The 27,737-nt window shown below is 49.7% G+C and overlaps 1 protein-coding gene across 1 annotated transcript in view; it reads right to left on the bottom strand.

The window, feature by feature from the left end:
- XKR7 (XK related 7) overlaps positions 1-12,983 on the bottom strand; it is a 23,899-nt gene extending 10,916 nt beyond the window's left edge. Inside the window, exon 1 of the mRNA XM_079943762.1 lies at positions 12,320-12,983. Coding sequence (XP_079799888.1) covers positions 12,320-12,903 — 584 coding nt within the window. The 5' untranslated portion in view covers positions 12,904-12,983. The remainder of the gene's footprint in view (positions 1-12,319) is intronic.
- Positions 12,984-27,737: the final 14,754 nt, after the last annotated feature.

A 27,737-nucleotide genomic window follows, 5' to 3' on the forward strand; every position in this document is an offset into this window, starting at 1 on the left:
GCGGTACGCGGGCCTCTCACTGTTGTGGCCTCTCCCGTTGTGGAGCACAGGCTCCGGATGCACAGGCTCAGCGGCCATGGCTCACGGGCCCAGCCACTCCGCGGCATGTGGGATCTTCCCGGACCAGGGCACGAACCCGCGTCCCCTGCATGGGCAGGCGGACTCTCAACCACTGCGTCACCAGGGAAGCCCCACCCAGCATTTTTGAGTACCTACTGTGTGCCAGGAGCTGTGCTAAAATGCTGGTGGACACGATGGTGAGCAAGACAGACCCAGTCCATCTGGCACTGTCTAGCGGGGAACCTGGACATTAATGAAATCGTCCTGTAGACTTGAAACGACAGACATTCTGTGGGCTGCAGACATGTTCCAACAGGCTTCTGTGCTCCAGTGCTGAGGAAGGCAATTCTATGGGAGAAGCGCCCAGCTTGGGAAGGGCGTGGCAGTCAGGGAAGGCTTTCTGAAGGAGGTGGCTACTGAGGCATGATCTGAAGCAGGCACAGGAGTTAACCAGGTGAAGGGAGGGAAGGGAGTTTCCGGTAGAGGAACAACATGGGCACAGGTCCTGAGTTAGGCGGGAACAGTAAGTGGTCAGAATGGCTATAGCTCCAGAAAAGGAGGTGAGAAAGCAAGGGATGAGGGGGACCATGGTGAAGCATTTGGTCTTTATCTGAAGAGTGAAGACTGTGTTGGATAGCACTTCTGCATTTTAGAGGGAGTACCCTGGCTGTAAGGAACAGATTGGACGGAGGCAAGGGTGGAGGTTGGGAGACCAGGTGAGAGGTGAGAGGTGAGGAGGGCCCAGACAGAAGGGATGGACCCCAGAGACATTTAGCAGGCATTTGGAGAAGTGACATGCCCAAGATCAGTAGCCAGAAGCATTGGAATTGCATCTCAGCTTAGGAATGGTGGACTCCTTCATTTCACCACAGGCATGGATCAAGCTGAGGACCTAGATGCAGTCTGTGAGTTCCCTGCAAAACACTGGGCCTCCAATTATACAGATTCCTCACCTGAAATGTGGTCAAGGAAGCTCCTGGGGGGAACAGCCTTGAGGCCCCCTCCCCATCTATCCACTCCTCAATGCTGAGCACTCCTGCAAGGATGCAAAATGGGACCTTCCTGGAATTGGCAGCCTAATGAGTCATAAATGTCAGTAAAGGATGCGATTTTACACGTTTGGCTCCCATTTCATATGGTGCTGGGAGCTGGGCTGTCTCCTTCCTCCTCAGCAGCCCCCTCCAGAGTCACAGCACTTTTTTTTTGCTGGGCTAAGGCCAAACATCTCCCTGCCACTAATTTTAGGCTCTGGCTGTAAAGCTGAGACCCTCTCCCAACCCGCCCACTGCAGTCAGCTCCCAGACAGTGTGCCTCTCTTTGCCCAACAGGGAAGCAGGCAGCTCCTCTCCAGCAAAGCATTTGGGACCAGGTTCCTGCCTCTTATGTTCTTCACTGTATGAGTGCAGCCAGATCGCCTTCCCTCTCTGGGCTTCACTTGCCGCATCTGTGAAATGGGTGCAGAGCAGAGACTCAAAGCCAGGACTCCATACTCTAGCCCAAGCCTCTTTGATCCCCCCTTTCCTCTTTTCCTGATTTCCCTGTGTGACATTGGGGTGGCATGAGCCTGTGAGGGAGAAGGAGTTAGATCCTGGTCTCCTGGTGGTATCTGAAGGTACTTGAAGATCGAGGCAGGGAGAAAGCACCACTTCTCTTTGTCTCTGATCTATGAGATCCTAGATGGTAGAGGAGCCGAGCTGATATTATGAGGGACTCTGGGGAATGAAAGAAGGGTGTCTAGAAAGGTAGCTGTCCCTCAGCTCCAGCTGATTGCTGCCATGGGAGAATGTGAGCCCAGTATGGCTGGAATTTCAATTTTTCAAGAAGAGCTGGAGGGCTTCCCTGGTGGCGCAGTGGTTGAGAGTCCGCCTGCCGATGCAGGGGACACGGTTCGTGCCCCGGTCCGGGAAGATCCCACGTGCTGCGGAACGGCTGGGCCCGTGAGCTGTGGCCACTGAGCCTGCGGGTCCGGAGCCTGTGCTCCGCAGCGGGAGAGGCCACAACAGTGAGAGGCCCGTGTACCGCAAAAAAAAAAAAAAAAAAAAAAAAAGGAAGAAGAGCTGGAAATTAGGATATTTATGCAAAAAACAAAATAAAACCCAAAAACTTCAATTTGGAAATGTTGGCAACTAATTTTAAAAATACCATATGAATTTAAAAGAAATTATTATTCCTTTTTTAGGTTTGATAACAGTATTACATACTTCAGTTACATTTTTAAAAAGTCTATCTTTTTAGAGATGTACTGAAATATTTATGGGTGCAATGATATGACATCTGAGACTTGCTTCAAAATAACATGGAAGGGCAAGAAATGGGGTGGGGTCCAGACCTATACTCTCCAACACCTACGTGTCCTACACTAGCCACATATGGTTCTTTAAATTTAAATTAGTTAAAATTAAATGAAATTTAAAATTCAGTTGCTCAGTTATACATTTCCAATGGTCAATAGTCATGTGTGGCTAGTAGCTACTGTATAGGACAGTGCGTTTCCTATATACATATATATTTCCATCACTGCAGAAAGTTCTTTCGGATGGTGCTGGCCTAAGTAAAACAAGGCTGGCCAGGAGATGATCATTCCTGGAGCAGGATGGTGGTACACAGAGCAATCATTATCCTGTTCCCTCTGCTTTTATATATTTAAAATCTTTCCATAATAAAAAGTTTCATTAAATAGTAGGGGAAAAAATACTGTATGGGACAATCGAACACATCCTCAGGCTGGATTTGCCCTTGGGCCACTGATCTGCAACCTGTGGTCCAGCAGGTAAGCATCACAAAGCACCCAAGTTAGATCCACAGACTCTTAAAACTGTGAGGGGCTTTAGAGATGACTGGTTTATCCTCCAAACTGAAGGCAGGAGGCTCTGCCACCGCTTCCCTGCCAAAGTCAGTCACTTTTGTCTGCACGCATGTCTGGTGATGTGGAGTTCACACCCTCGGGGCAACCCAGGGAGATCTTTCTTCTTATCGCACAGCTTCTGCCTCCCTTTAACTTTGGGTTGTCACCTATCCTCACACTGTCTCTGGAGTCACAGAATAAGTCTCCTTCCTTGAAGGGGGGATCTGTGGGTGAGGGGTAGTGAGCGTTAGGACCCTTGATGCCCTTCTCCCACCCCCTACTTATTATGAAGCAAGTAGGATGGGCTACTACTTGGGCCAATAATAACTGGTAGTAAATATTTTCTGAGCATATAATATGTGAAGACCCTATTCATTTACATTATCTCAAGACATCTTTACAAGAAACTTAAGGGGTGAATACTATCACCCCATTTCACAATGCGACTAGAGGTCCAGCTGGTGGAGCAACTTGCCCAAGGCCACACAGTGAGGAAGCCATGGCGCCATGGGCTGTACCAGTGCCCCAAGCTCTCAGCTACTCTGCTGTCTTGTCCAAGTCCTGGGAAAACTCATCCAGGATTCCCAAGCCCCCACCTGGACTTTACAGATGGGATAACTGAATCCCAGGCAGAGAAATGTCTTTCTCAAGATTCTGATTTCAGAAACAGACTCACAGACTTAGAGAACAGACTTATGGTTACCAGGGGGCAAGGGTGGGAACAGGGATAGATTGGGAGTTTGGGTTTGACAGGTACACACTGCTATATTTAAAATAGATAACCAACAAGGACCTACTGTATAGCACCGGGAACTCTGCTCAATATTCTGTAATAACCTAAATGGGAAAAGAATTTGAAAAAGAATAGATACATGTATATGTATAACTGAATCACTTTGCTGTACACCTGAAACTAATACAACATTGTTAATCAACTATACTCCAATATAAAATAAAAAATTTAAATAAAGTTACGTTACTAACAGTGGAGGAAAAAAGGTTCTGATTTTAAAGATTCTATTCAGTTCACATGAACGTTTATTGAGCACTTACTGCATACGAGGAACTTCATCTCCTGTCAGACACACGTGCATCCTCCTGGGAACTCAGCCCCGGGGTTGCTTCTACTACATCTTGTACAAATACATATGTATTGCCCTTAGCCTGCATTTGTTCATTGACAGTTTGGAAGGCTGCGGATGAAGGCCTAAGCAGACCTCAGTGCTGTGTCCACACAGCAAGGGGCTCCCACACTGCCTTAGCGCCCCCCCACATCAGCCACAGATGCAAACCCTGCTTCAACAGAATTTGTGTTCTAAGACCCTACTATGGACCTCACCAAAGCTCGCTGGGTACAAGGTCACCAATAGCAACAGAGTGTCAGCTCGGAGCCAGTCATGGTGGGGGACAGAAAGAAGGACGAACAAGGCCTCAACTCCCCAGGCCCTTTTAATCTGGTAGGAAAACCAGCCAGGTGGGCAAGGATCACAACAGAATCTGATCAGGACTGTGGGGCTGAGGAGGAATGAGTAATTGTGCATGGCGGGAAGGTCGGAGAGGAAGAACCCAGAATGTCAACAGTGGGTACTTTATATTAAAATAAAATTTAAAAAATACTTTTCTGACTTTTTCCCTCTTCCCAAAGCAATACATGATTGTTTGTTTTGTAAGAATACACTTAACTAGCAAAAGGTAGTATCTCTTGGTAGTTACACATGTGGGCTTGGGAGCCTGACTGCATGGCTTCAGACACTGGCTTTGCTACTTATGTATTAGGAGGCTGTTACCTCTCTGTGTGTCAATTTCCACATCTGAAACACGGGCCAATAATGCTAGCTAACTACTTGAGGACTTATGATGTGTTGAATACTGTGCAAAGCATGTTCCATATATTAATTCAATAAGCCTTCATAATGGCCATTTGTATAGGGGTGTTATCCCATTTCACAGATGAGGAAACTGAGGCCCAGAGAGGTTAAGTGACTTGCCCAAAGCCACATAGCGCCTAAGTGGCAGAGTCAGAGTTTGGGCTCCACAGTCCTTATTATTATTCATTATTACACTCCCTACCTGACAGGATTGAAGAGGAATGACCTAATCTATGTCTCTATAAATGGTGACTATAATTTTTAGTAGTATCTGACTCTTTGAAAGCAGGTATACATGTTTTTAAAATGTATGCAGGTAAAATGTATTTCTTGGTTAATTAAAAATCAGAGTAAAATCATCAAGTGATACAAGAAATATCTAATTAGTAAGGGAAAATCTCCCCTAACCCCACTTCTGCACCCCCAGAGATAATAAGTGGAGAGGAGTCTCCTTTGCACCTTTCCTGCGCTGCCTGAGGTTTCAACAAGAGCATACAGCTCCTTTTTAAACAGACAAAACAACCAAGCAGTTTTCATTTTAGACGAAAATGGCAACAACTAGCCTGACTGAGGAAATGGGAGGTGGGGTCTGAGGGGCAGAGCGTGGCACATGTTGAGTTTGTTCAGGGCAAGCATCTCAGAAGGGGTGGCATATGAGCTTGGTCTTGAGGGATGTACAGAGTTTCACTGGGAGGAGGATGGGGCGGGGTGTTGCTGAAGGAAGGACTGCAGGCAGCTGCTTAGAGGCATGAAAAAAAGGAGCATGTGACTTATTTGGGGGGGAGTGTAGAGCAGTGAGGAGATGAAAGGGTGGGAGGTTGGGGCTTGACACCAGGCTATAGCATTAAGACTCGCTCAAGGGGCAGAGGGGAGCCAGGGCTGGCCCTCTGGCTACAGAGTGGCAGGGTCAGCTCTGAGCTTTAGAACTACCATTCTGGCCGCAGGTGGAGACAGGATATGGGGAGGAGTGGGCTGGGGGGAGACCGGAGGCTGATAGGATTTCCCAGAGGAGGAATTCCGAGGCCCTAACAAAGGCAGAGTGGTGAATGGAGAGGCCAGAGAAGATCCCAACCCATCTTCCTTCCTCTCCCTGGGGACCTTCGCCCCAGCTGCCAGGGGTTCAAAGCCATTTCCTGGCAGCCCTCCCTCCTCCCCCAGGGTTTCTCCTGTGTGGTCTTTATAGATCAAACAGGGGACGCTGGGCCCAACTGCCGCCGCTGTGTCTGTTAGGAGCTGCTCTAATGGCCTGTTGCTGCCAGCTGGGCAGGGAGAGGAGGGCGGCCGGGTGGAGAGCGTCCTAGAGAGGGGTCTCCCAGGAGGTGGGTGGTGAGGCTAGACTGGAACAAGCCTGCAAGGTCAGAGCAGGGAGGGACCTTGTGGATAGTCACCGAGTTCAGGGGGTTGTAAACATGTTTCAGCTGTAGGACTGTCAAAACAAAATCTTAGGCACGTGACCATGATATCAAGAAAGAGAAACTTTGAGATACTCAGGTTGAAATGATGGTAAGAGGTGAAACACAGTTTGAAAACCACTATGGAATCCAACTCCTGACCAGTTTTATGTATTACTTATATACCTGTATTATTACTGTACAACTAGTAATGGCTACTGAGAATTGAGCACTTCCTGTGTTCCAGGCACCGTGCTAAACACCGCACATACCTTCTTTAATTTACTCCAAGCCACGCGCGATACATACTGTCAGTAAGAACGTCCAATGTGCAGATGAGAAAATTAAGGCACAGACACGTTATGCCATTTGCCCCAAATCACAGAAAGTGGCAGACACGGGATAAGGCTGATTCCAGAGTACGAGTTCTTAACCATTAACTGTCTGGCCCCAATGGGGAAATTGACCAATTGAAGGAAAGATACCCTGCCTGCTATGCCTAAAACAGACCCCCGCCCCCTCTGCTACTGCCCTGGTCCAGCCTCCATCTTCTCTCACCTGGATCATCGAGGGTGGATCTCTTTGTGGGTCTCCAGGCTTACCCTGGCTTCCCTCCAGTCCATTTTTCATCCAGCAGCCAGGGTGCGCATTGTAGAGCATAAGTCTAGACCCTGTTCCTACTCTGCTCAAATCTTCTTGGGCTCCCCACTTCATGCAGAGTGAAAGCCCCAATCCTCCCCCCCGGCCTTTGGGGCCCTGCGTCATCCACCCCCAGCCACCCTGTCCACCATCGTCTCCTACAATCTCCCCCCAGCTCTCTGCTTTGCCACAGGGGCTTCTCCCTGCTCTGCTCCTTCCCTGTGCCCGGAACGCCCTTCCCAAGACATCCACACAGCTTGCCCGCACCCTGTTCAGCCCTCTGCCCACATGCCCACCCCTCACAGAGGCTGCCCTGACCACCTTATCTTGAAGGGCCACACCCTCCTCCTTTTCACTTTTTCCATAGTTCTTACCACTATCTAACCCATTATATTTTATATTATGTATTATATTTATATTTTATATTACGTAATATATATTTTAATTTGTTTGTTTATTGGTTTCTCCCACTAGACTTTTTTTTTTTTTTTTTTTTTTTTTTTTTTTGCGGTACGCGGGCCTCTCACTGTTGTGGCCTCTCCCGTGACGGAGCACAGGCTCCGGACGCACAGGCTCAGCGGCCATGGCTCACGGGCCCAGCCGCTCCGCGGCATGTGGGATCTTCCTGGACCGGGGCACGAACCCGTGTCCCCTGCATCGGCAGGCGGACTCCCAACCACTGCGCCACCAGGGAAGCCCCCCACTAGACTCTTGAGCTCCAAGAGGGCCGGGACTCTGCCTTGTTCACCACTGTATTTCCAGCACTTAGCGCAGTGCCTGGTACACAGCAGGTGCTCCATATATTTGTGGAATGAATGACTACAGATTAAATGCACAGCTGCCGTGTCCCTATGGCTTCAGGGTCCTTCAAGGCCCTCTTGCCCTCCTGCCCACTCACAGGCCACCCGCTCAGTGAACAAACCTCCTTCTACAGGGAACAAAGCCCAGGCTGATGGTCCTAACCATTGCCAGGGGTTCTGAGTACTTAATGATGGCCAGCCCTTTGCTAAAACCTTGGTATATTATCTCTTGAAACCTTGACACAAACCACGAGGTGATACCGTATGGTCTCTAGTTTATAAAGGATGGGACTCAGGCACAGAGAGATTATGTGACCTGTCAGGATCACACATATAAAGTGGTATGGTCAGGATTTGAACTGAGGACATTTGAATCCAGAGTTCATGTTCTTAACCATCACGCAAAGAACAGAGCTTCCCAGAGAGGAGCCCCAGAGACTGACTTTCATACCAGGTAGGTCACTAATTCATTTCTGAACGTCTCTGGAGTGCAGGGCTTGTGGGGAGGCAGAGGGAGCAGTGCTGGGGCCTAGACATAGAGAGTGTGGTAGAGGGAGGGCCTTCAAAGTCCAGTTTGCCTCTTTCCTTCCCCTCCCTCCCATTTTGGGGTCCCCGGATCCTGACAGCCTGGGAGGAATCCCACGGCAGATTAATTCCACTAATTGGCTTAACAAACCATGCTTATCTGGGCAAAGCTGGGGCCCAGTGAGTTTAAGATTAGGGAAAGCAGAATTCATGGCTTACTACTCTCCTGCCCACAGGGTCGGAGTGGACAGGGTTAGGACTTTAATTGGCTTAGCAGCGCTGAGTGGCTTAACAGCTCAGAGGGATGGGGGTGGGAGCTGGGCAGAAGGCATGAAAACACAGGTTGGTGTCCAGCCCCCAGCCAGCGTCATGTCTGACCAGAGGATCTGTGTGTTCTCTCAGGGATCAATCTGTCTCTGTACCGGGCCATCGCTCTGGGATCCTCTAATGCAGCCAGTGTGGTGGTATCAGGGATAGAGCCTGGGCTTGGGAATTAGGCAAAGGTGGGTTGACACCTCACCTCTCCCCCACTTGCTCAGTGGGTGACCTTCGGCAAGTTACTTGACTTTTCCAAGCCTCACTTTCTTGTCTGATAAATGGGTATATCAACTGTCACCAGAGGGAAGGTTTTGGGGCAAAACAAGATCACATGCCTAGAGCACCTCATGTGGGGCCTGCTGGGACATGGAGGGTGCATAGTGTCTGTGAATTCCTTCCCTTGCTCTCCCTCCTCAGAGCCCCATTTTGTGATTAAAATAATAACATGCATCTTGCAGGCTTGTTTGGGAACAGAAGAAGAAAGGACCTAAATCAATTGTAAGGAGCTGGCCAGAGGTTACAAAGAGGATGGGCCCCCATATGTTTCCTGTGGTTGACACTATTTTTAAAAACCTTAATTAGTAGTTGAATACTGGCAGAATTCACCAAAAAAAATCCCAATTTCCCATTTCTCTTGAGAAATCAAGACTTGACAACACCTGGTCCATGATTTCTTGTGGCACCATCAGCTGGAGCTGGGCGGTAGCTTCAGCTTCTCTAGGACACTGCTTGCCCCATACTGTCCCCTTGTCTGACACCCATGTACTGACACAGTCTGTGTTACTAGCTCCTCAAAGTATTCAAGGTTTTGATTCAACATTGTGCAAGCATAAGGAGTTGAAAGATATCTTTATGATTCAAATTAATTTATTCAGATTTGGGGGCGTGGAATCAGCATGTGAGTGAATGGCCAGTCCCTCAGCTTTGATCATGCAGGTCTCACACACACATCTCCTTCCTCATTACCCTGGGGTCCAGCCCTCAGAACATCTGCACCAAGTCCCGCTGGACAGTGAGCCTGTTCTTTGTGGGAACCTCATGTTTGCTTACCACATTGCTTAGTTTCTAGGAATACCAACTCTGGTGGCTTCTCGTCTGGATCTCTCTCCATTTAGCCAGACTCTCAGCCATTTTTGAATCCAAAGCTTTTGGGACAGGGGCCCAGAGGTTTAGCTCTGATATAGACCCAGAGTCAGACTTCCAGAAAAGGGGAGGCTCTTAAGGCCGTCAAATCTATTATTCTCATTTTACATACAGGGAAACTGAGGCCCAGAGGTGGGAAGAGCCTTGCCCAAAGTCACCTAGCCAGCTAGTTACAAACCTGGATGAAGTCTCCTGATCCCGCCCTACCCCCAATCCAGCACTTTCCTGACAATATACACAGTCTCCCCATCCTTATCCACATAGTTCAACTCCCTCCCCCTCCTTTCCCATTCTTATCTCAGTCCAGCAGAAGCCCTGACTTTCTATCATCCTGGAATCTTGGTATCTCAGACTCATAATTCTTTGAGCTTGGAGGACACTTTAGTGGCAGAATTGCAGGGGAGATAAATTGAACTTGGGCTTTGAAGGCAGAGAGTCTTGAGTCCCAGTGCTTTTACTCCCTAGCCATGTGACCTTGGGCAAGGATGTCCCTTTTCTGAGCCTCCATTCCCTCATCTGTTAAGCAGGAATGATAATACAACCACATTGCAGGATTATTAGGAGGGATACAGGAGATGAAGCAGGTAAAAAGGCAATCAGTAGTCTGGCACAAAGTGAAGGCTTAATGAAACAATTGTTACAGAACTGTAAATTAGGGCTCTCATGCCCCTAAGGCCTAAGTGAAAGAGTCCAGATGTGATCCAAGAGAATGGAACCGGACAAACTGAAGCGCATATACCCTGTCTAAATTGTTCCAGGCCTGATATTGCTAGATGCATTTTTTTTTCAAGAGGAGCTAGGATTTTGGATTTTTGAAATACTATGCAAGCCAGACAAAACACTTCTGTAGGCCAAGTTCAATCTAAGAGCCATTAATTTGTCATCCCTGCAAAATCATCTCATCCCAAGCCCCTCATTTTACGAATAGGGTAGAGTAGAAATCGCTAGCCCTTTTATCTAAGAAACCATGGAGTTCAATGGACCCTCAGCCATCTGCAGCCACTCCCCTGAGACCCCCACCTCCACCCCATGGTCATTTTTTGCTCTGTTTGAGGGAAATTCAGTTTATGTTCAAGAAAGAAGTATGCATTTCTTGTAAGTAGATTCTGAAAATGGGAGAAGGGGGTTTTGAGGTAGCCAGTGAGTCAAGGGGCAGCTGGCCCATTTTAGGCTGAAGGGAAAGGGGGATGAAGCTTTGGTTACCAAGAATAGGAAGTTACCATTTCAGAATCTAAAAATATCTTTCACCATCTGTCCACTCGGGCACAGAATGATAAATGCAGATTAGTTCCTGGATGTAGACATGAATATTTTTTGTGTCAAGCTAATAATAATAACACCACCTTGTGTGGATAGAGCTCCTCCCACCTTTTCCCCCAGGGTAAGCTAAATGGAATATATACATCATCTAGGCAAGGCACATATGGGGAAAGCAAGTCAGAGAGAGATTTGGCAACACAACAAGGGTGACACAGCAAATGAGCAGCTGGGACAAACCCTGGGAGTCCTCTTTCCAACCCTCAGCTCAGAACTGCATCTTCTGAGTTAAGCAGAATGTGTTAACAAGTAGCAGAATAAATATAACAACAGCAATAATCACCCTTTACTCCACAGTGACTTTGACTTTTTCCATGTTTTCCCCACAGGTGTGATAATCATGATAATCTATTGCATTCCTAAAATATGTTACAGTCTGCAGGGCCTTTACAAAGACCCTCTCTCACCTGACCATTCCAAGAGGTAAGAAAATGTAGATCAATGAGATGAGAAGAGTAGGGAATCGCCCTCTCTTCACAGGTGAGGAAACTGAGGCTTGGAGGGAGGAGAGGTTTGTGTAAGATCAAATAGCAGACAAGTTCATTCTGTCAGTGCACAGTAGAGCCTAAGCTACTAGAGCAATACAGACTCAAGGGGAACCCTAGGTTCAGAATTCCCCGTCTCCAGTTAACTCAGCTCAGCAGCCACCCTCAGTCCTGGCAGAGGAAGAAGCCTAGAATTGGGCGGCTTGTACAAAGCTTCAGTTTTGTCTTACTGTCCTGAGATGAAAGGACAGATAGTGGCTATCTAATCTCAGATTCAAGATCCCATATCCCCATGGCTCTGTTTCGGGGGGCGGGGGGGGGGGCGCTGCAGAGACACTGGGGAAGTCCTAGGAGGCAGAGGAGCTAGACACCTTCTCAGCTAGGTCCACCACAACCTTTCCTAAAAGTCCAAAAAGTTTGGCGGGATATTCATTTAGCTGCCTCGAATTCTGTTTCTCCTGGGAGGTTGGGAATGGACTGCAATTCCGAACTGAGAATCTTTGAGAGCAGAGAGGGACTTCTGAGATCTTTCCTAAGCCCAGGCTCAGGCTCAGCACTCAGGCAGAGAGGAGTGGGACAGGGCTGGATGGAGCCCTGGGGCCCTGTTCCAACCTTCACATTCTTCTCCATCGGCCCTGGGCCCTCCTCATTCACACACCCCTGAGGATCTCTTTCTCTTTCTTCTTGCCCCATTCCCTCTTCCCTCAATAGCCAGATCCTAGAGGATGGTACAGAGGTTGATCAGAGTTAGAGGGCAGAGGTCAGGGAGGAGCTGGCAGAGGAGGAATCAGAGCTGCAATAGGGTGGGGCGGGGCGGGGGTCAGGACAGGAGCGGGCGTGGAGGATCAGAGAAAGGCTGGGGCGGCAGGCAGCCCCTTACCACCTCCCACTCCTCCAACTCAGTTCTCTCCACCTGAGCTTCTCCTACCTCCAGACCTGGCCGAGCTGCAGGAGGTGGACGAGGGTCTGCAGTAGCCAGACGCAGAGGCGGCGGCAGCGGCGGCGGTAGGCGCTGGCCGAGGAGGGCTCAGGTCGGGGGCCCAGATCGGGGCTGCCTTCTTTGGTACGGAAGGTGACGGCGCTGTCCTTGGTGCTGATGACCGGTCCGCCGGTGCCGCTGTCCTTGGTGCTGATTGCGGGTCCCGGGGCCCCAGCGGTCTCCGTGTAGTCGTAGACGAACCAGCGGAAGCTGAGCAGTTGTACGACAAGCGAGGGCAGGATCACAAACAGCAACGTGAGGCCGAAGTAGGTGCGGTGACCCTGCAGGTAGTAGGAGGCCGCCAGCCACAGGTCCGTGGCGCCGTCGGAGAAGAACACGAGCAGCGCGCACAGCACCCAGCAGCAGTCCCGCAGCTCGTAGCGCGGCCCCGGGCCTCCCGCCCCGGTTACCCCGGGGTCCCCGGCTGCCGCCGCCGCCTCTCCGCGCCCACCCGCACCGCCCCGAGCTCCTCCGGCCGCCCCCTCCGGCCCCGGGCCGGCCGCGGCCACCGCTCCATCCGACTTCGCGGCCATGTTGGCGGAGCAGGAGGCGGGGAGCGACTTCCGGGCGGCGGAGGGGGGTGGGGTGCGGAGTGGGAAGGACCCTGTGCGGGCGGCTCCCGCCTCCTCCTCTTCCTCCTCTTCTTCTTTCTCCTCCCCTACACTTCAATTATTCATTCCCCTCGGCGCCGCCCCCGCCCCCGCCCCCGCCCTTCCCCCACCCCGCCTGGGCTGTGACCGGATGCGGGCAGCCCTCCAGGGAATGGAGAGGGGGAGGGGAGGGGAGAGCATCCCAGGTCACCCTCCTCTTCCTTCCTCAGAGGCGTGGGGCTCCAGCCACATGCTTTCTGCCTCCAAGCCCCCCACCTCACTCCACTTCCTTCTTTCCTCTTTTCTTCACCATCCCTGTCTCCATCCTCTCTTCCATTTCTCTCCTCTGTTTACCTTCAGTGGTCTGGGTCTGAGGAGAGTAGGGGACCAGGGACTTGAAAGTAAGGGGCTTCTTAGGCAGGCACCCCAGTAGACCATCACTCCATGCTAACACCCCACTTCCTAGTTTCCAAAGTGTTCACATATTGTTCCATCCCTTTCTTTCATCTTGGGAGGTCTCTTTTCTTATTGTCTTTTTCTCATTTAGGCTGAGTAAACTGCAGCTCTGAGAGTTGCTGTCTCTTCCCACTCTCCCCTTCCCCTCCCTCAGGGAGGGGCCTTCATCTGGCCACAGCCCTAGTCGAACAGAGGCTGGGAAGGGGTCAACATCAGAGGGAAAGGGATGAGAGGAAACACCAAGTGGAGGAAAGAGCAAGTGTAAAGGCCTGGAGGCCTGAGACTAGAGGGCATGTTTTCAAGGAAGTCTGGATCACAGATCCAAGGAGGTGGAAAGCTAGGAAAGTTGGGGCTGGAGAGTTCCAAGGGATGCGATCCTAAAGAGCCAGAAGCAATGGGGAAACACTCAGAATTTGATCAGGGAAGTAATGTGATCAAATCAGGATTTGGAAAAAAGACCCTGCAGCCAGAGGAGAGAAGTGCTTACAGGGAAGCAGTGTGGAGATGGAGAGACCAGAGAGAGAGCGAGTGCTAACAGTAATCCATGAGAGGGGTAGGGTCCCTCATATGCCCTGGATATCCCTAGTTCACCACCCACTTCACCCTGCTTTGCTCAGATTGGATGCACCAGGGCACTTATGATACAAGCACTCATGTAGCAGTTTCTCTTTGCTCAGAATCATTCTAAGCACTGTACATTTACTAACTCTTTATCCTTACAATTTGTGAGGTAGTTTATGTTTCCCTCCCATTTTACAGATGAAGAAACTGAGTCTCGGAGAAGTTTATTTATGTGTTTGGAATCACAAAGTGCTAGAGTCAAATTCAAACCCATCACCTGGTTCCAGAATAAGCTTTTCTACCTTCCAAAGGGAGGATGGGAATTAGGTGAGAAAGGGAGGAGAGCAGAGGGGAGGAAGGGAGGTTTGAGGACCACCCTGCTTCAGAGTGGCAAGGAAGGGAAGATGAAGGGAGACAGCTGCCCTGGATCAGGAAGGAGCAGCCATTTGCAGTCCTTCAGCCCAACATCCCTTTCATGTCCAGGGACTGTTTTGGTCCCAGCAATGCTCAGGAGTTGGAGTGCCAGCTGTTGTCCAAGGCTGAAAATGGAGGACGAAGAGTTAGGGATTAAGGGAGTTTTCCAAGCTGGATACAAAGCTGACAGTCTTTATCCACAGGCATGTGTAGACTGGTGGGAGTTTTTGTGGGTTGGGCAGGAGGGGAGTCCGAATCCCAATGTGATTAAGCAGGAGAAGTGTCTCTTCCTTTCTTTCTCCTCTACAACTCCAGGCAAGGAGACTCATGTAGTGCATGGAGCCCTGAGCAGAGGGAAGATCTGACCTCAGATCCCCTTATGGCCCTGGGCCAGTTCTGCATGTGTATGGATAGGGCCTGACAGAGTTAGGTTCTCACCTCCCGGGCCCCACCCAATGGAGGCAGCCCCTCTACCTCCCATGCCTCTCCACATCCCAGGATCAGCCTGTTCAAACAGGCAGTAGAAGTCACACTTTTATGTACGAGACTCTAGAGCCAGGAAACCTGGGTTCAAAACCTACTCATTCCTTCCTGGCTCTATGACCTTAGGCAAGTCACTCAATTTCTCTTAGCTTCAGAAAAGAAAGTAAAATGGTGGGCTTGGGGGATAACCAGTGCCTTCCTCCTAGGGCTGTGGTGAAAATTAATGCTAATCATTAGCTGGGGTGATGCCTCCCTCAGGAAGCCCTCTTGGATCTCCTACCCAGCCGTGCCCTGCTCCCTATCCCTCAGAGAAACCTCCCTGACCCTCCCCTATTATGAGCTTCCATGACACTTTAGTCTTTTCCTTCTTGACATCAATACACTGGCAATTTATCTTTTATGTTTGCCTGTTTTGAATTGTCTGGGAGCTCCATGAGAGTCGGGACAATTCATCCATTTTCTTCACTGACAAATCGCCGAGTGCCCAGTGCTGTGCCTGGCACTCAATAGATAGTCTATAAAAATCACTGAATGAATGAATGAATGAATGAATGAACAAGTGATCAGCCCTATGAAATAGGTTCTGCTATTCTCCTCATTTTATAAACAAAGTAACTTATTCGGAAAAGGGCAGCGACTTGCGTAACTATGAAGCCCTTCTGTGTGTCAGGAGCTGTGCTAAGAAATTTACTGATATTACCACATGTTATCCTCAAACTAGCCTTTTTTTGGGGGGGGGGGTGAGGAAACTGGGACTCAGGGAGGTGCTGTCATTTACCCGAGACCATTAGTTAGGAAGTAGCAGAGTTGGCATTCGAGAACTCTAGTTCAGGCAACTGGAGGAGTGACACTGAGGAAGGAACTGATGGGGTGCCTGAGTGGGTCAGGTGGGAGGGACCCACTTGTCACTGGTGCTGTAGAGGGGACTCTGCCCTGAGCAAGTTTGGACCAGTGTGTTCTGAGATCAGAGATCAGGGATTCAGACTAAGACCAAAGAGGAAGTACAGGGGTGGTGTTCCACTGGGGCCGGGGGCAGAATAACTTGGGCAAAGGCTCTGCAGTGGGACTGAGCCAGGCTCATTCAAGGGCTAAGATGAGGCTGGGTCTGGCTGATGTGGAGGCAGAAGGTGAACCACAGCTGGTCAGAAGTGGGTAGGTCCTTTGAGATCTCATCTAGTTCCCTGAGCTCTTCTTTCATTTTACACACAGGGACACTGAGGTCCAGAGAGAAGTATATCTAGCAAGTGGCAGAAGCAAATCTGGGAGCTTTTCCTTAGTGCCCAAGGACATGGCCTCTGGGCTTTGTTGGGAATCACTCTTGGAAACAGCCTTCATCACATTTCCTCAAGTAGCTAAGAGCTTAATCCATGCCTACCACACCTTCTGCTTGGACCAGTTTCTAATACACAGGACCAGTTTCCCTCTGCTTGGACCAGTTTCTAATACACAGGACTAATTCCTTTAGTCCTGTGCAAACTGTGCACAAGATAATTGACACTGCATTGTTTATAACAAGAAAAATTGGGAACGACCCACATGCCCATCAGTAGGGGACAGGCTAAATAAATCATGGACTTCCTGACAACGGAATGGCATGTGGCAGTAAAGGAGGTGACGAAGCACTCTGTCTCCTAATACAGAGAGGCAGCCGTATGGAAAAGCAAGGGACAGAACAGGTGAAAAGTGGGACTAATAATCTATATTTGTATTTGTTTGCATATGCATAAAGAAACTTTGGAAGTCTACATAAGGAAATGAGATTACTGGGGAGCACTGGGCAGAAGGGAAACAGGTTGGGAGGGAGACTTTATAATATGCCTATTTATAATTTTTTGAATCATGTGAATGTATTTACCTATTAATAAATTGAAATAATAATGGGGACAGCTGCTACTCAGCTACTGCTGAGTGTTGTCATATGGGAATAGGCAGTCAGTATGGTCAGATTTTCCAATTACTCAAGAGAAGCCAGAAATCCAGATTTTATTGTAAAATCTCTTGATTTTTAAACCTTGGCTCCATTTTCTCTCAAATACTTTTCAGGCCAAATAAATAGGTCAGTGGGTCAGATGTGGCCTGAGGGCCACCAGGTTTCAGCCTCGGCTCTAACGGCCTTCTGCTTCCAGGCTGGAGTTCTCAGCAGCCCAGGTCTCTGCCCCACTGTGGGCAGCTGGAGACAGAAGCAGAAAAGTGTCTTGTCTTGCCCCTTTCCTGGCACCCTCCAACCCTTGCCCCTTGGGGCTGTGGTATTTGGGGCTTTTAACTCGAGACCTGCAAGGCAGAGAGAGGTTATGAACGCTCAGATAAATCCTTCCCCCGGGGCCCTGCAGGCGTCAAGGCACAGCTGTCTCCTGCTGCCCACCCATCTGTCCCTGGGAAGTGGGGACAGAAGTGGGGGTGGGCAGGAGTCTCCACTCTGAGCTTCAGATCGCTGGGCTCTGTCCAGACTCAGCCTCCAAGAGATTGTGAGGAAAGAAAAACAGGGGCTTGGCTGCACCTAGCTGGTGTGTGCTGAGGTAATTCAAGCAAATACAAAATGCCAGAGCTGGAAAGGCCCTAAGGGACCATCTCATCAAACCCCTTGTTGTGCAGCTGGGAAGACTGACCTCTGCTCCCCAGCACCCCGCCCCAGACCATAGCTTTGTCGCTACTCTCCTGGACAACTGGACTGCACCAGCCTCTTCACTGGGCGCCCTGCAGCCTTTCTTTCCCTCCTATTGTTCAGTCTCCACCATTAGCCAGAGGAGCTTCTTTAAAAGAGAAATCTGGGGCTTCCCTGGTGGCGCAGTGGTTGAGAGTCCACCTGCCAATGCAGGGGACACGGGTTCGTGCCCCGGTCTGGGAAGATCCCACATGCTTTGGAGTGGCTAGGCCCGTGAGCCATGGCCACTGAGCCTGCGCATCCGGAGCCTGTGCTCCGCAACGGGAGAGGCCACAACAGTGAAAGGCCCGCGTATCGCAAAAAAAAAAAGAAAAAAAAAAAGAGATATCTGATCAGATCCCATTCTGCTCAGAATCTTCTGATTACTTCCTACTCACTTTGAGCCTGACTCCTCAGCCCTGCCTACAATCTCTCTCCTGCTCTCCTCTCCAACCTCTCATCCTTCGGTCTTGCCCTCGCACATTCTGTTCCAGCCACACTCTTTGCTATTCCTTTAACATGCCAGCTTTTGTTCCTTCTGCTCCCCCAGGTGTTCACAAGGCTCCATCTCTCTCTTCTCTAAAATGTTGCCTCTTCAGAGGGGTTTTCCTCATCATTTCTCCCCTATGCTCTGTCGCCTCACCTGCCTTATTTTTCATCCACAGCATTTATCACTACATGATGTTATAATATGTATGTTTTTGTTTCTTGTCTAGAGTACAAGATCTGTGGAGGCAGCAGTCTTGCCTACATTGTTCGCCACTGTGTCCTCAGCACTTAGCAGATTTTGGCACATAGATGCTTAGTGATCCTGAACCAGCTGTGACGTGAAAGGGCACAGTCTACAATTCAGGTGACAGCCAGTCCTGCTTCTGCCATTACCTGCTTAGGTGACCTTAAGCAAGTCACGTCGCCTCTCTGGGCCTCAGTTTCCTCATTTGTAAAACAAGGGAATCACAGAGACACCTTCAATTCAACAATCCTGGGATGTCTTCTCTATTCCAACGTCACTCTCTCCTCCATGGAATCTGAAAGTCCTTTAAACAAACGTCATTGTGTTTATTGAATAGTTAATACATTCACAGTATTCAAAATTCAAAGGTACAAAGGCAGCACATATGTCTTTCCTATCTTGTTCTCCAAGGTTCTCCTTCCCTTAGGTACACAAGTTTCCTCTCCCTCCCTCCCTCCCTTCCTCCCTTCCTTCTTTATTTCTCCCCTGCCCCCCACTGCTTATCTTTATACTGTCCTTCACCATTCTGAAACAAATCAGAGCTTAATTATACACAGTTCTGTGTTTTGATTTTTTTTCGCATAACAGCATTTCTGGAGGTTGCTTTATATCAGTGCATAGAGAGCACTCCTGTTCTTTTTTGTGGCATCCCAGTGTTCCATTGCATCGATATACCATAATCTACTTCACCAATCCCCAGGTGGTGGGCAATTAGCTTGTCACCAGCCTGTAGCAATACTTCAGTGAATGACTTTGTGGACACACCATTTTGGATACCTGTATAATAAATGGACTTGCTGATTCGATGGTAGGTGTGTTTATAATTTGGATAGATGCCCCCTATAGGGACTATACCAATTTATCCCACACATATCAGCATTGAGTAAAAGTGCTCAAAATAAGCCTTTTTAAATGGACTGCAATAAGTCCTCAAGACTCCTTGTATAATAGATGAATAAATTGTTCAACCTTGCTAAGCCTGTTTCCTCGTCAATAAAATGAGTATCCTACTTCATAGAGTGGTGGTAAGGATCAAATGAGATAGTGCATGGGAAGTCCTCAGCCTAGTTCTTGGCACATAGTAGGGCCTCTATGAAGGTTCGCATTCCTCCTCTGCTTGATGTTATCATCTGCCCCCAGACTGCAAGCTCTGTGGGAACAAGGGCCTTGTCTGTTTTGTTCGGTGCTATAGCACAGCCCTGGCTAATGGTAGGTGTCCAATAATTATTTAGTAAGTGAATGAGCCCACTTTCCAACTTCACTTCGCCCACTAGGCCCTGCATTATGACCTAGCTCCTGCCTGTCCATTCAGCTCATCCCCTACCTCTTTCTCCCCTTCTCCTTGGGATCCAGCTACACTGCCTCCTCCAGGTTCCCTCCTGCCACAGTGCCTTTGCACTTGCTGTTTCCCCTGCCTGAAACAATTTCTTTACCCCATACCCACCCATAACCTCTCCATTTGCTTAGTTTATTTCTACTCATCCGTAGGTCTCAGGTCAAATGTCACTTTCTTAAGAAAGCTACCTCTATTCCCTGATTTACGTTGGGACACCCCTCTATACAATCTCATTGGACTCTGAGCTTTTCATTTGAGCCTTATCACAATAGGAATGGTGCCTGCATGAATGTCAATCATATCCCTGTGACCAAAAGCCCGTGAGGCTCAGGACTAGGCCTGTCCTGTTTACCATTGAATCTGCAGAGCCTGGCACAGTGTAGGCACTCAATAACCATGGCCTTGAGTGAATAACTGAGTGCCAACACCCATTTTACAGAGAGATTGAGCCACGCATCCCCACCCAACACTGTGGAAGTCTGGACTCCATGTTCCACTCTCTTTCCAGTGGAAAGAGCAACTTCTGTAATGTTTTGGTTGGTAAAGAAGAAGAGAGAGGGGCTTCCCTGGCGGCGCAGTGGTTAAGAGTCTGCCTGCCGATGCAGGGGCACGAACAGGACACGGGTTCGTGCCCCGGTCCGGGAAGATCCCACATGCCGCGGTAGCGGCTAGGCCCATGAGCCACGGCCACTGGGCCTGCGCATCCGGAGCCTGTGCTCCAGGGAGAGGCCACAACAGTGAGAGGCCTGCGTACCGCAAAAAAAAAAAAAAAAAAAAAAAAAAAGAAGAGAAAGAGAGATTGGACTCTTAATTCCCTCCAAGCATGATTATGTCACGGCCTCACTCATTCATTCAGCAGACCTCTCCGGGGACATCATCTGAGGGTCCTGGGTCCTTGAGGGGAAGCCCACAGAGCCCCTAGCCTCAGTGGGCTCCCATGTCAGTGAGAAAGCCAAAACCATGGCAAAAATAGGTTTAGTCCAAAACAAGAAAGTGATCGATGCCAGAAGAAAAGGAGGACGACAGTCCTTCTGGAAGACCTGAGGGAGAGCCACCCTCCTGGGGGACCAGGTCGGGGATGGGATGGGGTCTTCTAGCAGGAGGGGCCTTAAGAGAAGAGTAAAAGCCTCAACAAGTGGAGAAGGAAAGCAAAGCGTACTCCAGGCAGAGGGCACAGCCCAAGCAAAGGCAGAGAGGTGGGCAAGTCAGGGAGTGTTTGGGAACTAGGGTTCAAGGAGAGTAGAGGAAGATGAAGTGGAGAAGAACTCACAGACAGGTATCAGGAGATGTGTCCCTGAAGGATCATTGCAACACTTCTTACAATCCCCAAAGATGGAAAACAACTTAAGTGTCCATCCACAAAAGAATGGGTCAGTAAACATGATACTCACAACCACCACACCGGCAAGCCGCAGAAAGGTGGATAATACCTAATGTTTGGGAGGATGTGCATCAGTGGTAGGGCATAAATGAGTACAGTCATTCTGGAGGGCAGTGTGGCATTTTTCAGGGATAAAAAATGTGTGCGTGCCCTTCATCAAGGCAACAGCACACTAGGGTGTTCGTTGTGGCACTGTGTGTGTCAATGCGGAGAAAAAGGGAACTCAAGCACCCACAACCAAGGAGGAGGACGTATGAAATGTGGTGGAAGCGGTTACAGGTTCTCTGGAGCTTCCAGGAGCAAGGAACTAGAGGTACACAGAGGATGTGGATAGATCTGAGGAACATCGAGATGAGAGAAAAAAAAAAAAGTGGGACATTAACACAACTTACAGCACAATAATATTATGTGGCTTATCCGTATCTACTATCTACTAAAACTAATCATACCCAGCAATCCCACTCCTCGGTATTCACGCCACAGAAAGGATACATATGTGTGTGTACCCAAAGACATGCACACGACTGTTCATATCCGCGCTCTTTGTAACAGCCCCAAGCTGGGAACCACCACAGCTCCACCAGCAGCAGAATGGCTTAACTGCTGTGAGCCCTCTGATGGAGTACGCTTCAGCATCCAGAGTAAGTGATCTACAGCCACACCCAGCGATAGAGACAGATCCATGAACAAAATGTTGAGCGAAAGAAGTCAGACATAAAAGAGCACACTCTGTGTGATTCCATTTGTATAAAGTTCAAAAACAAGCAAAACCGATGTATGGTGTTAGAAGTCAGAGTGGTGGTTACCTTGGGGTGGAGGACGGGAGGGCTTGGAGGGCTCTTCTGGGGAGGGGGCTGCTTGATTTGTGTGCTGGGTACTTGGGTGTGTTCAGTTTTTGAACGTTCATAAACTATAGTATACTTAAGACTTGTGCACTCCTGTGTGTGTTATACCTTAATAAGAATTTTTTTTTTTTTTTTTTTTTTTGCAGTACGCGGGCCTCTCACTCTTGTGGCCTCTCCCGTTGCGGAGCACAGGCTGCGGACACGCAGGCTCAGCGGTCATGGCTCACAGGCCCAGCCGCTCCGCGGCATGTGGGATCTTTCCGGACCAGGGCACAAACCCGTGTCCCCTGCATCGGCAGGCGGACTCTCAACCACCGCGCCACCGGGGAAGCCCAATAAGAAATTTTAAAATACATAAACACATAACACAACTACTATGCATTTTTCAAGAAATCACAAATATTTAAGGACATATATCAAACACAGTAGAGAGGGTTTCGGTGAGCTCAGAATTGAGTGGGGGTGGGGGGAAAAGGAGAAAATAATATAAACAAGAGAGGGTCTTTGAAGACTAACTCATGATCACGTGCTAAGAGCTGAGAGGTGGGATTAATTCAACCACCTGTACTTTACTGCATGAAAAATAAATGTAAAACTTAATTTAGGAAACTAGATAAACAAATGAACTCTGGTGCTTATAGACTATAGAATACTCTGCAGCAGTCAGGGAATAGGAGAGAGATCTAAATATACACATCAAAGATGTCCAAGAGCAAACAGGCTGCAGAGTGATCATTTGTGTGCAGTGCCTTCCATCCCACCTCCCTACCCTGCCACGCACATAATAGTCTTACATATGTTCTCTGGGTTCCTAACTACATCTTTAAATGAACATCATCACACACCCAAACTGGGACTGTGGAGAGAACTGAGATGGGGGAGGGGTGTCAAAACGGAACTTTAGTCTTCTCTGCAATGTTTTCATTTTCAATAAGAAGAATCTATTCATGGAATTTTACATGAATGGATTTAGTATTAAAGGTAGTAGTAAAGACCAGCTCACGGGCTTCCCTGGTGGCGCAGTGGTTGAGAGTCTGCCTGCCGATGCAGGGGACACGGGTTCGTGCCCCGGTCCGGGAAGATCCCACATGCCGCGGAACGGCTAGGCCCATGAGCCATGGCTGCTGAGCCTGTGCGTCCAGAGCCTGTGCTCTGCAACGGGAGAGGCCACAACAGGGAGAGGCCTGCGTACCGCAAAAAAAAAAAAAAAAAAAAAAAAAAAAAAAGACCAGTTCAGGGAGGCCGGGAATATTCTGGGCTTGTATTATCTTTGAGGTCACTTTTAAGATTTTTCAAGTCAAGCCTTGGGACCATCTGTTGCCTGATGAAATTGAGGTGCAGGGAGTTAGGACGCAGGTCCCCACCTGGCATCCCCATCTGGCTTCATGACCTCGGGAGGATCCCATGCCCTTTTTGGACCTCAGTGTCCTCATCTGCCCAATGGGAATCAGATTTCTTCGTTCCCTGGGGACGTGGGAGGATGAAGTGAGGGCATGAGGAGAATCACATGAATATAAGGGATTATTCTCTGGGTCAGGGGAGGAGAGGGAGTGGAAGCCTCCCCTCCACCTGCCAAGCCCACAAGGCACAAAGGAAGCAGAGGGAGGCGCTGGGGACCACCCAGGAGAGCAAACAGCCCATCTGTGGGACAAGGGCACGCTGTCAGCAGCTGGGAGGTCTGGCCTGGACCACTCGCAGGCCAGAGCCCCTGGGGCAGCCACCCAGGCTGCCTGGAAAATTGGGATATTGAGCCAGCTTCCTGCTACTCCCAACTCCAGTGCAGTCACAGCCCTGTCACCTCTCCAAGCCCCCATCATCACCCTCCCACCCCCAAAACACACACACACACACACACACACACACACACACACACACAGAGGACCGCACCATACTTGCCCTTTTTAGCCCATCCTATCCCCACAGCCAGAGAGGTTTCACAAGGTAAAACTCACTCATGTCCCATGCTTGCTCAAGGCCCTCCAGTAGCTTCGTATTGATCTGGGAACAAAATCCAATCCCCTTACCTTAACAAGGCCTGGCATGACCTGCCGCTCCCACCTCCACCTCCAGCACAGGGGTTAAGAGCCTGGCCCCAGAGAGATCTGCCTTGGTTAGAATTCTGGCTCTTTTCCTCATTCATTCATTCAAAAATGTTTATTGAGCACCTACTGTGGGCCAGGTAGTGTTCTAGGTATTGAAGATACATCAGAAACAAATGAGACAAAGATTCCTGCCCTCATGGAACTTCCTTTCTAACAGAGGGAGATTAACAATAAATATAAGTAGATTAAATAGCATGCTGGAAAGTGACAAAAACTGTAAAAAAAAAAAAGTAGAGCAGAGGAAGTTGATCAGGAGTACTGGGGGGTGGGGTGGGGGTTTATTTTTAAATAGAATGGTCAGGGTAGGCCTCACTGAGAAGGTGAAATTTAAGCAAAGACTTTTAGGAGCTGAGGGAGGGAGACAAGAGAACACCAAGGGAAAGTACAGGCAGAGGGAGCAGCCAGTGCAAAGGCCCTGCGGTGGAACTGCACCTGGCTTGTTTGAGGAGCAGCAAGGTGATGGGGAGAGAGGTGGGAGAGGCTCAGAGAGGTAGGGCAGGTCATGTAGGGCCTTGCGGGCCTCGGTGAGGAGTTTGGCTTTTACTGAGTGAGATGGGAGCGTTGGAGGGTTCTGACCATAAGGGAGTGGGGGAGGCAGGACAGGGAAGGAGAGGAAGCCAAGTAGCACTTGCGGATGTCGTGTGGGTGGCTGCTTCAGCCTGACTCCATGGGGGAACTCTGGAGCATAAGTTACACCTCAGAGTTATCCACCCACACCCCTGCCAGCAACCTACGCAAAGAAGGTGGGCTTTCATAACCCTGAAATGATGAGCTACAGCTTGGAGGAAGGGTGGGTCCCCCCAGAAGGCTCCAGCAGCCTGAGAGCAGTCCTCCCGAAGGAGAGAAGTGGGTGCTGGTCACTGAACACTTACCCAAGGGTGGGGCGCACAGAAACAGTCAAAGGAGGTCCAAGGGGAAGGGGTGCAACATCGTTCTTATTGCCTCCAGTCCCCAAACACCAAAGCCCCAGTAGTTACAGCCCTTTTGGCCTGGGGCGGTGGGTGGCTAAAGATGGGGCATACCCTAGTGTGATTGGTAGAATTTTCTGGTTAGGAAAGACTGAGGGTCCACCTCCACCTGAGTTGCAGAGGGTTCCATGCTTCCACGTTCCGATAACGTGGCAGTCCAGCCTTATACACCTTATGGGATGGGGAGCTAGTTACCCTTGCGTTAGATCTGTTCACTTTTGGATACTTTGGATTTTAGAAAGTTCTGCTTCATGTTGAGCCCATGGCTGAGCACCGACTGTATGCCAGGCACCATCCTAGGTCCTGGAGACACAGCAGCAAACATGACAGACAAGGTCCCTACCCTGAGGAACTCTCAACTGGAGAGGGAGATGATTAGAGAAAAAGATGGTGTGGTAAGTGCAGAGGTGTCGGTAGCCCAGGAAGCTGTGGGGGCCCCGAGAGGACTCTTGACCTTTGGGAGGAGGTGACACCAAGCTGATAAGTGGGGGACATGTAGTATTTATACAGGTACAAAGTTTGGGAGAAAACGAATCCAGGCTGATGGAAGAGTGTGTGCAAAGGCCCGGAGAATCCCACCAGTGTTCACTATCTCCATTGCTACCCTCTGTCCAGCAACTATCCTCTCCTGCCTGGATGATTGTAACAGCCTCCTCGTGGGTCTCCCACAGAGAGGCAAAGAAGCTGGGGTAGGCAGCCACTAGCTCCTTCCTCTTCTTTGTTGAGGGCCACTCCTGTGGATGTTAACTCACCTGCATTCCCCACTCAATCTGCATCTGTGAGCAGGGAGAAAGAGGAAGCCACAGGCCTGTGCTGCAGTACTTGCAGGCCACCCCCAAGGAGGGCCTGGCCATGTGGGCGGGGCACCTATAGGCCCATCTATAGGTCCACAGGCTCCATGCCTCCTTCCCCTTTCTGACATCACTTCCTTCTCTGCCCGCCCCTCCCTCCCCCCACATTCTGTTCCACCTACACTGGCTTTGCTGTCCTTCCAACTTGCCAAACGAAGGCTCATCTCAGGGCCTTTGTATTTGCTGTTCCCTCTGCCTGGAATGCTCATCCCCCAGATGCCCACGTGGCTCACCCGCTCACCTCCTCCATATCTCTGCACAAATGCCACCTCTTCAGAGAAGCCCTCCCTGACCACCTTATCTCAAGTCGCCCCTGGTTCATTCCCTCTCCACCTTGCCCTGCAGTGTGCTCCATAGCACTTATCACCCACCACCTGACATATGGTATAGTTGCTTGTTCACATGTTTATTGCCTGTCTCTCCCACCAGACTGAAAGCTTTCTGAGGGCAAGGACCATGTCTGGTTTTACTCACGGTGGAATCCCTATAACAGGGCCAGGGCAGTCAATAAATATTTGTGAAATAGATGGTTCTGAAACATAAGTGATTCTGAAACAGGAGCCCTTCCAGGTCTGACTGTCCCAAAGTCTTAGATATGCCCTCCCTCCCCAACATTGCCAGTGGCCAGGGGTGCCCTCTGAGGGCCAGTCACAGCCAAGAAGCTGCCAGTTTGGGAGACTTCCTCAACTCTTCCCCACCCGGGCCCATCTGCCAGGGGTCAGGGGTCAGCCTGGTCCAGCCCTCTTTGAGCCCCAAGATGGAGGAGACCCAGTCCTGGGGTCCAGGCCCCACAGATGCCTGGTGAGGCCTGTTTCTCCTTTGGCAAATGTTCCCCCTTCCTTCACAGGGCCTGCGTCTGCGTTTCTGAACCAGAAGGTGTTTACACAAAACATCCTGGGTTTGGCGACAAATTCACCCTCAATGAGGAATCCTTAATGAATCTCCTTCTTTCCCCATGCCAGGTGGCTGCAGGGAAAACTAGCTCTGCCTCTAGCAGTTGAAGGAAGCCAATGGCCAGGCAAAGACGGGGTGCTACTGCGACTCCTGGGGCCACGATTTAGGGGAGGGCCTTTTTTCAGGGTCCACAGACAGCTGCGGTCTGGCTTGCTGTGTGACAGGGCATTGCCCTTTTCCCTGCCTTAGTCTGCAACTGTGAAGTGTGTAATAACACATCCCCACAAAGGTTGCTGTGAAATTCAAGTAAGGCAAGGGGTGTGAAAGGTTACAGTGGCCAAAAGGAGAGAAATAAAAAGCTGGACTCAGGGAAACAAGAGGTCAGAGCTCTAGTACTGGGTCTGCTCTTGACTTTTTAAAGTCCTCACCACTCTCTCAACCTTGGTTTTTGCAGCTGTACAATGAGGTATTGGGCTTGAAGATCTCTAGGGAACCCTCTTGTTCTGAAGGGCCGCCACTTTCCACCTGCCTACCTCATCTTGGAGGTCTTCCCAGATCCTACAGCCCACACCAATTCACTTTCCAGCACTTACACAACTTTCTTCTGAGCTGGCACTCACTGCCCATGGTTTTCCAGCCCGTTCCTTGGGTCTAGGTCAGCTATTCCGGACATTGGGCCTAACACAGGGGCTCAATGAACATGGGGGTCAAACTGAATTTAAAAAGATTCCTGCCTCCTTCCAACCCTGAGGAAAGACAATGAGGGGGAGTTTTATTCACTCTCATTTTATAAACTGGAACCTGAAGATTAATATAAGTCACACTGCCACATGGGCCTCCTTGGTGTTCCTCAGGCAGGGAGGGGAAGAATGATTTGATTTCTCCAAAGCACTATCACTGCCTGCCATAGTATATAATTATTTGTTTTGTCATTAATTGTTGATGTTTCCCGCTAGATGAAGTTGCACGAGGGCAGGGACTTTGTTTTGTTCACTGCTGCACCCTCAGCCCCTAAAACTGCCTGGCACAGGGCTTCCCTGGTGGCACAGTGGTTGAGTATCTGCCTGCCAATGCAGGGGACAGGGGTTCGAGCCCTGGTCTGGGAAGATCCC

The sequence above is a fragment of the Stenella coeruleoalba genome (assembly GCF_951394435.1).
Source record: "Stenella coeruleoalba genome assembly, chromosome: 15".
Taxonomy (NCBI): Eukaryota; Metazoa; Chordata; class Mammalia; order Artiodactyla; family Delphinidae; genus Stenella; species Stenella coeruleoalba.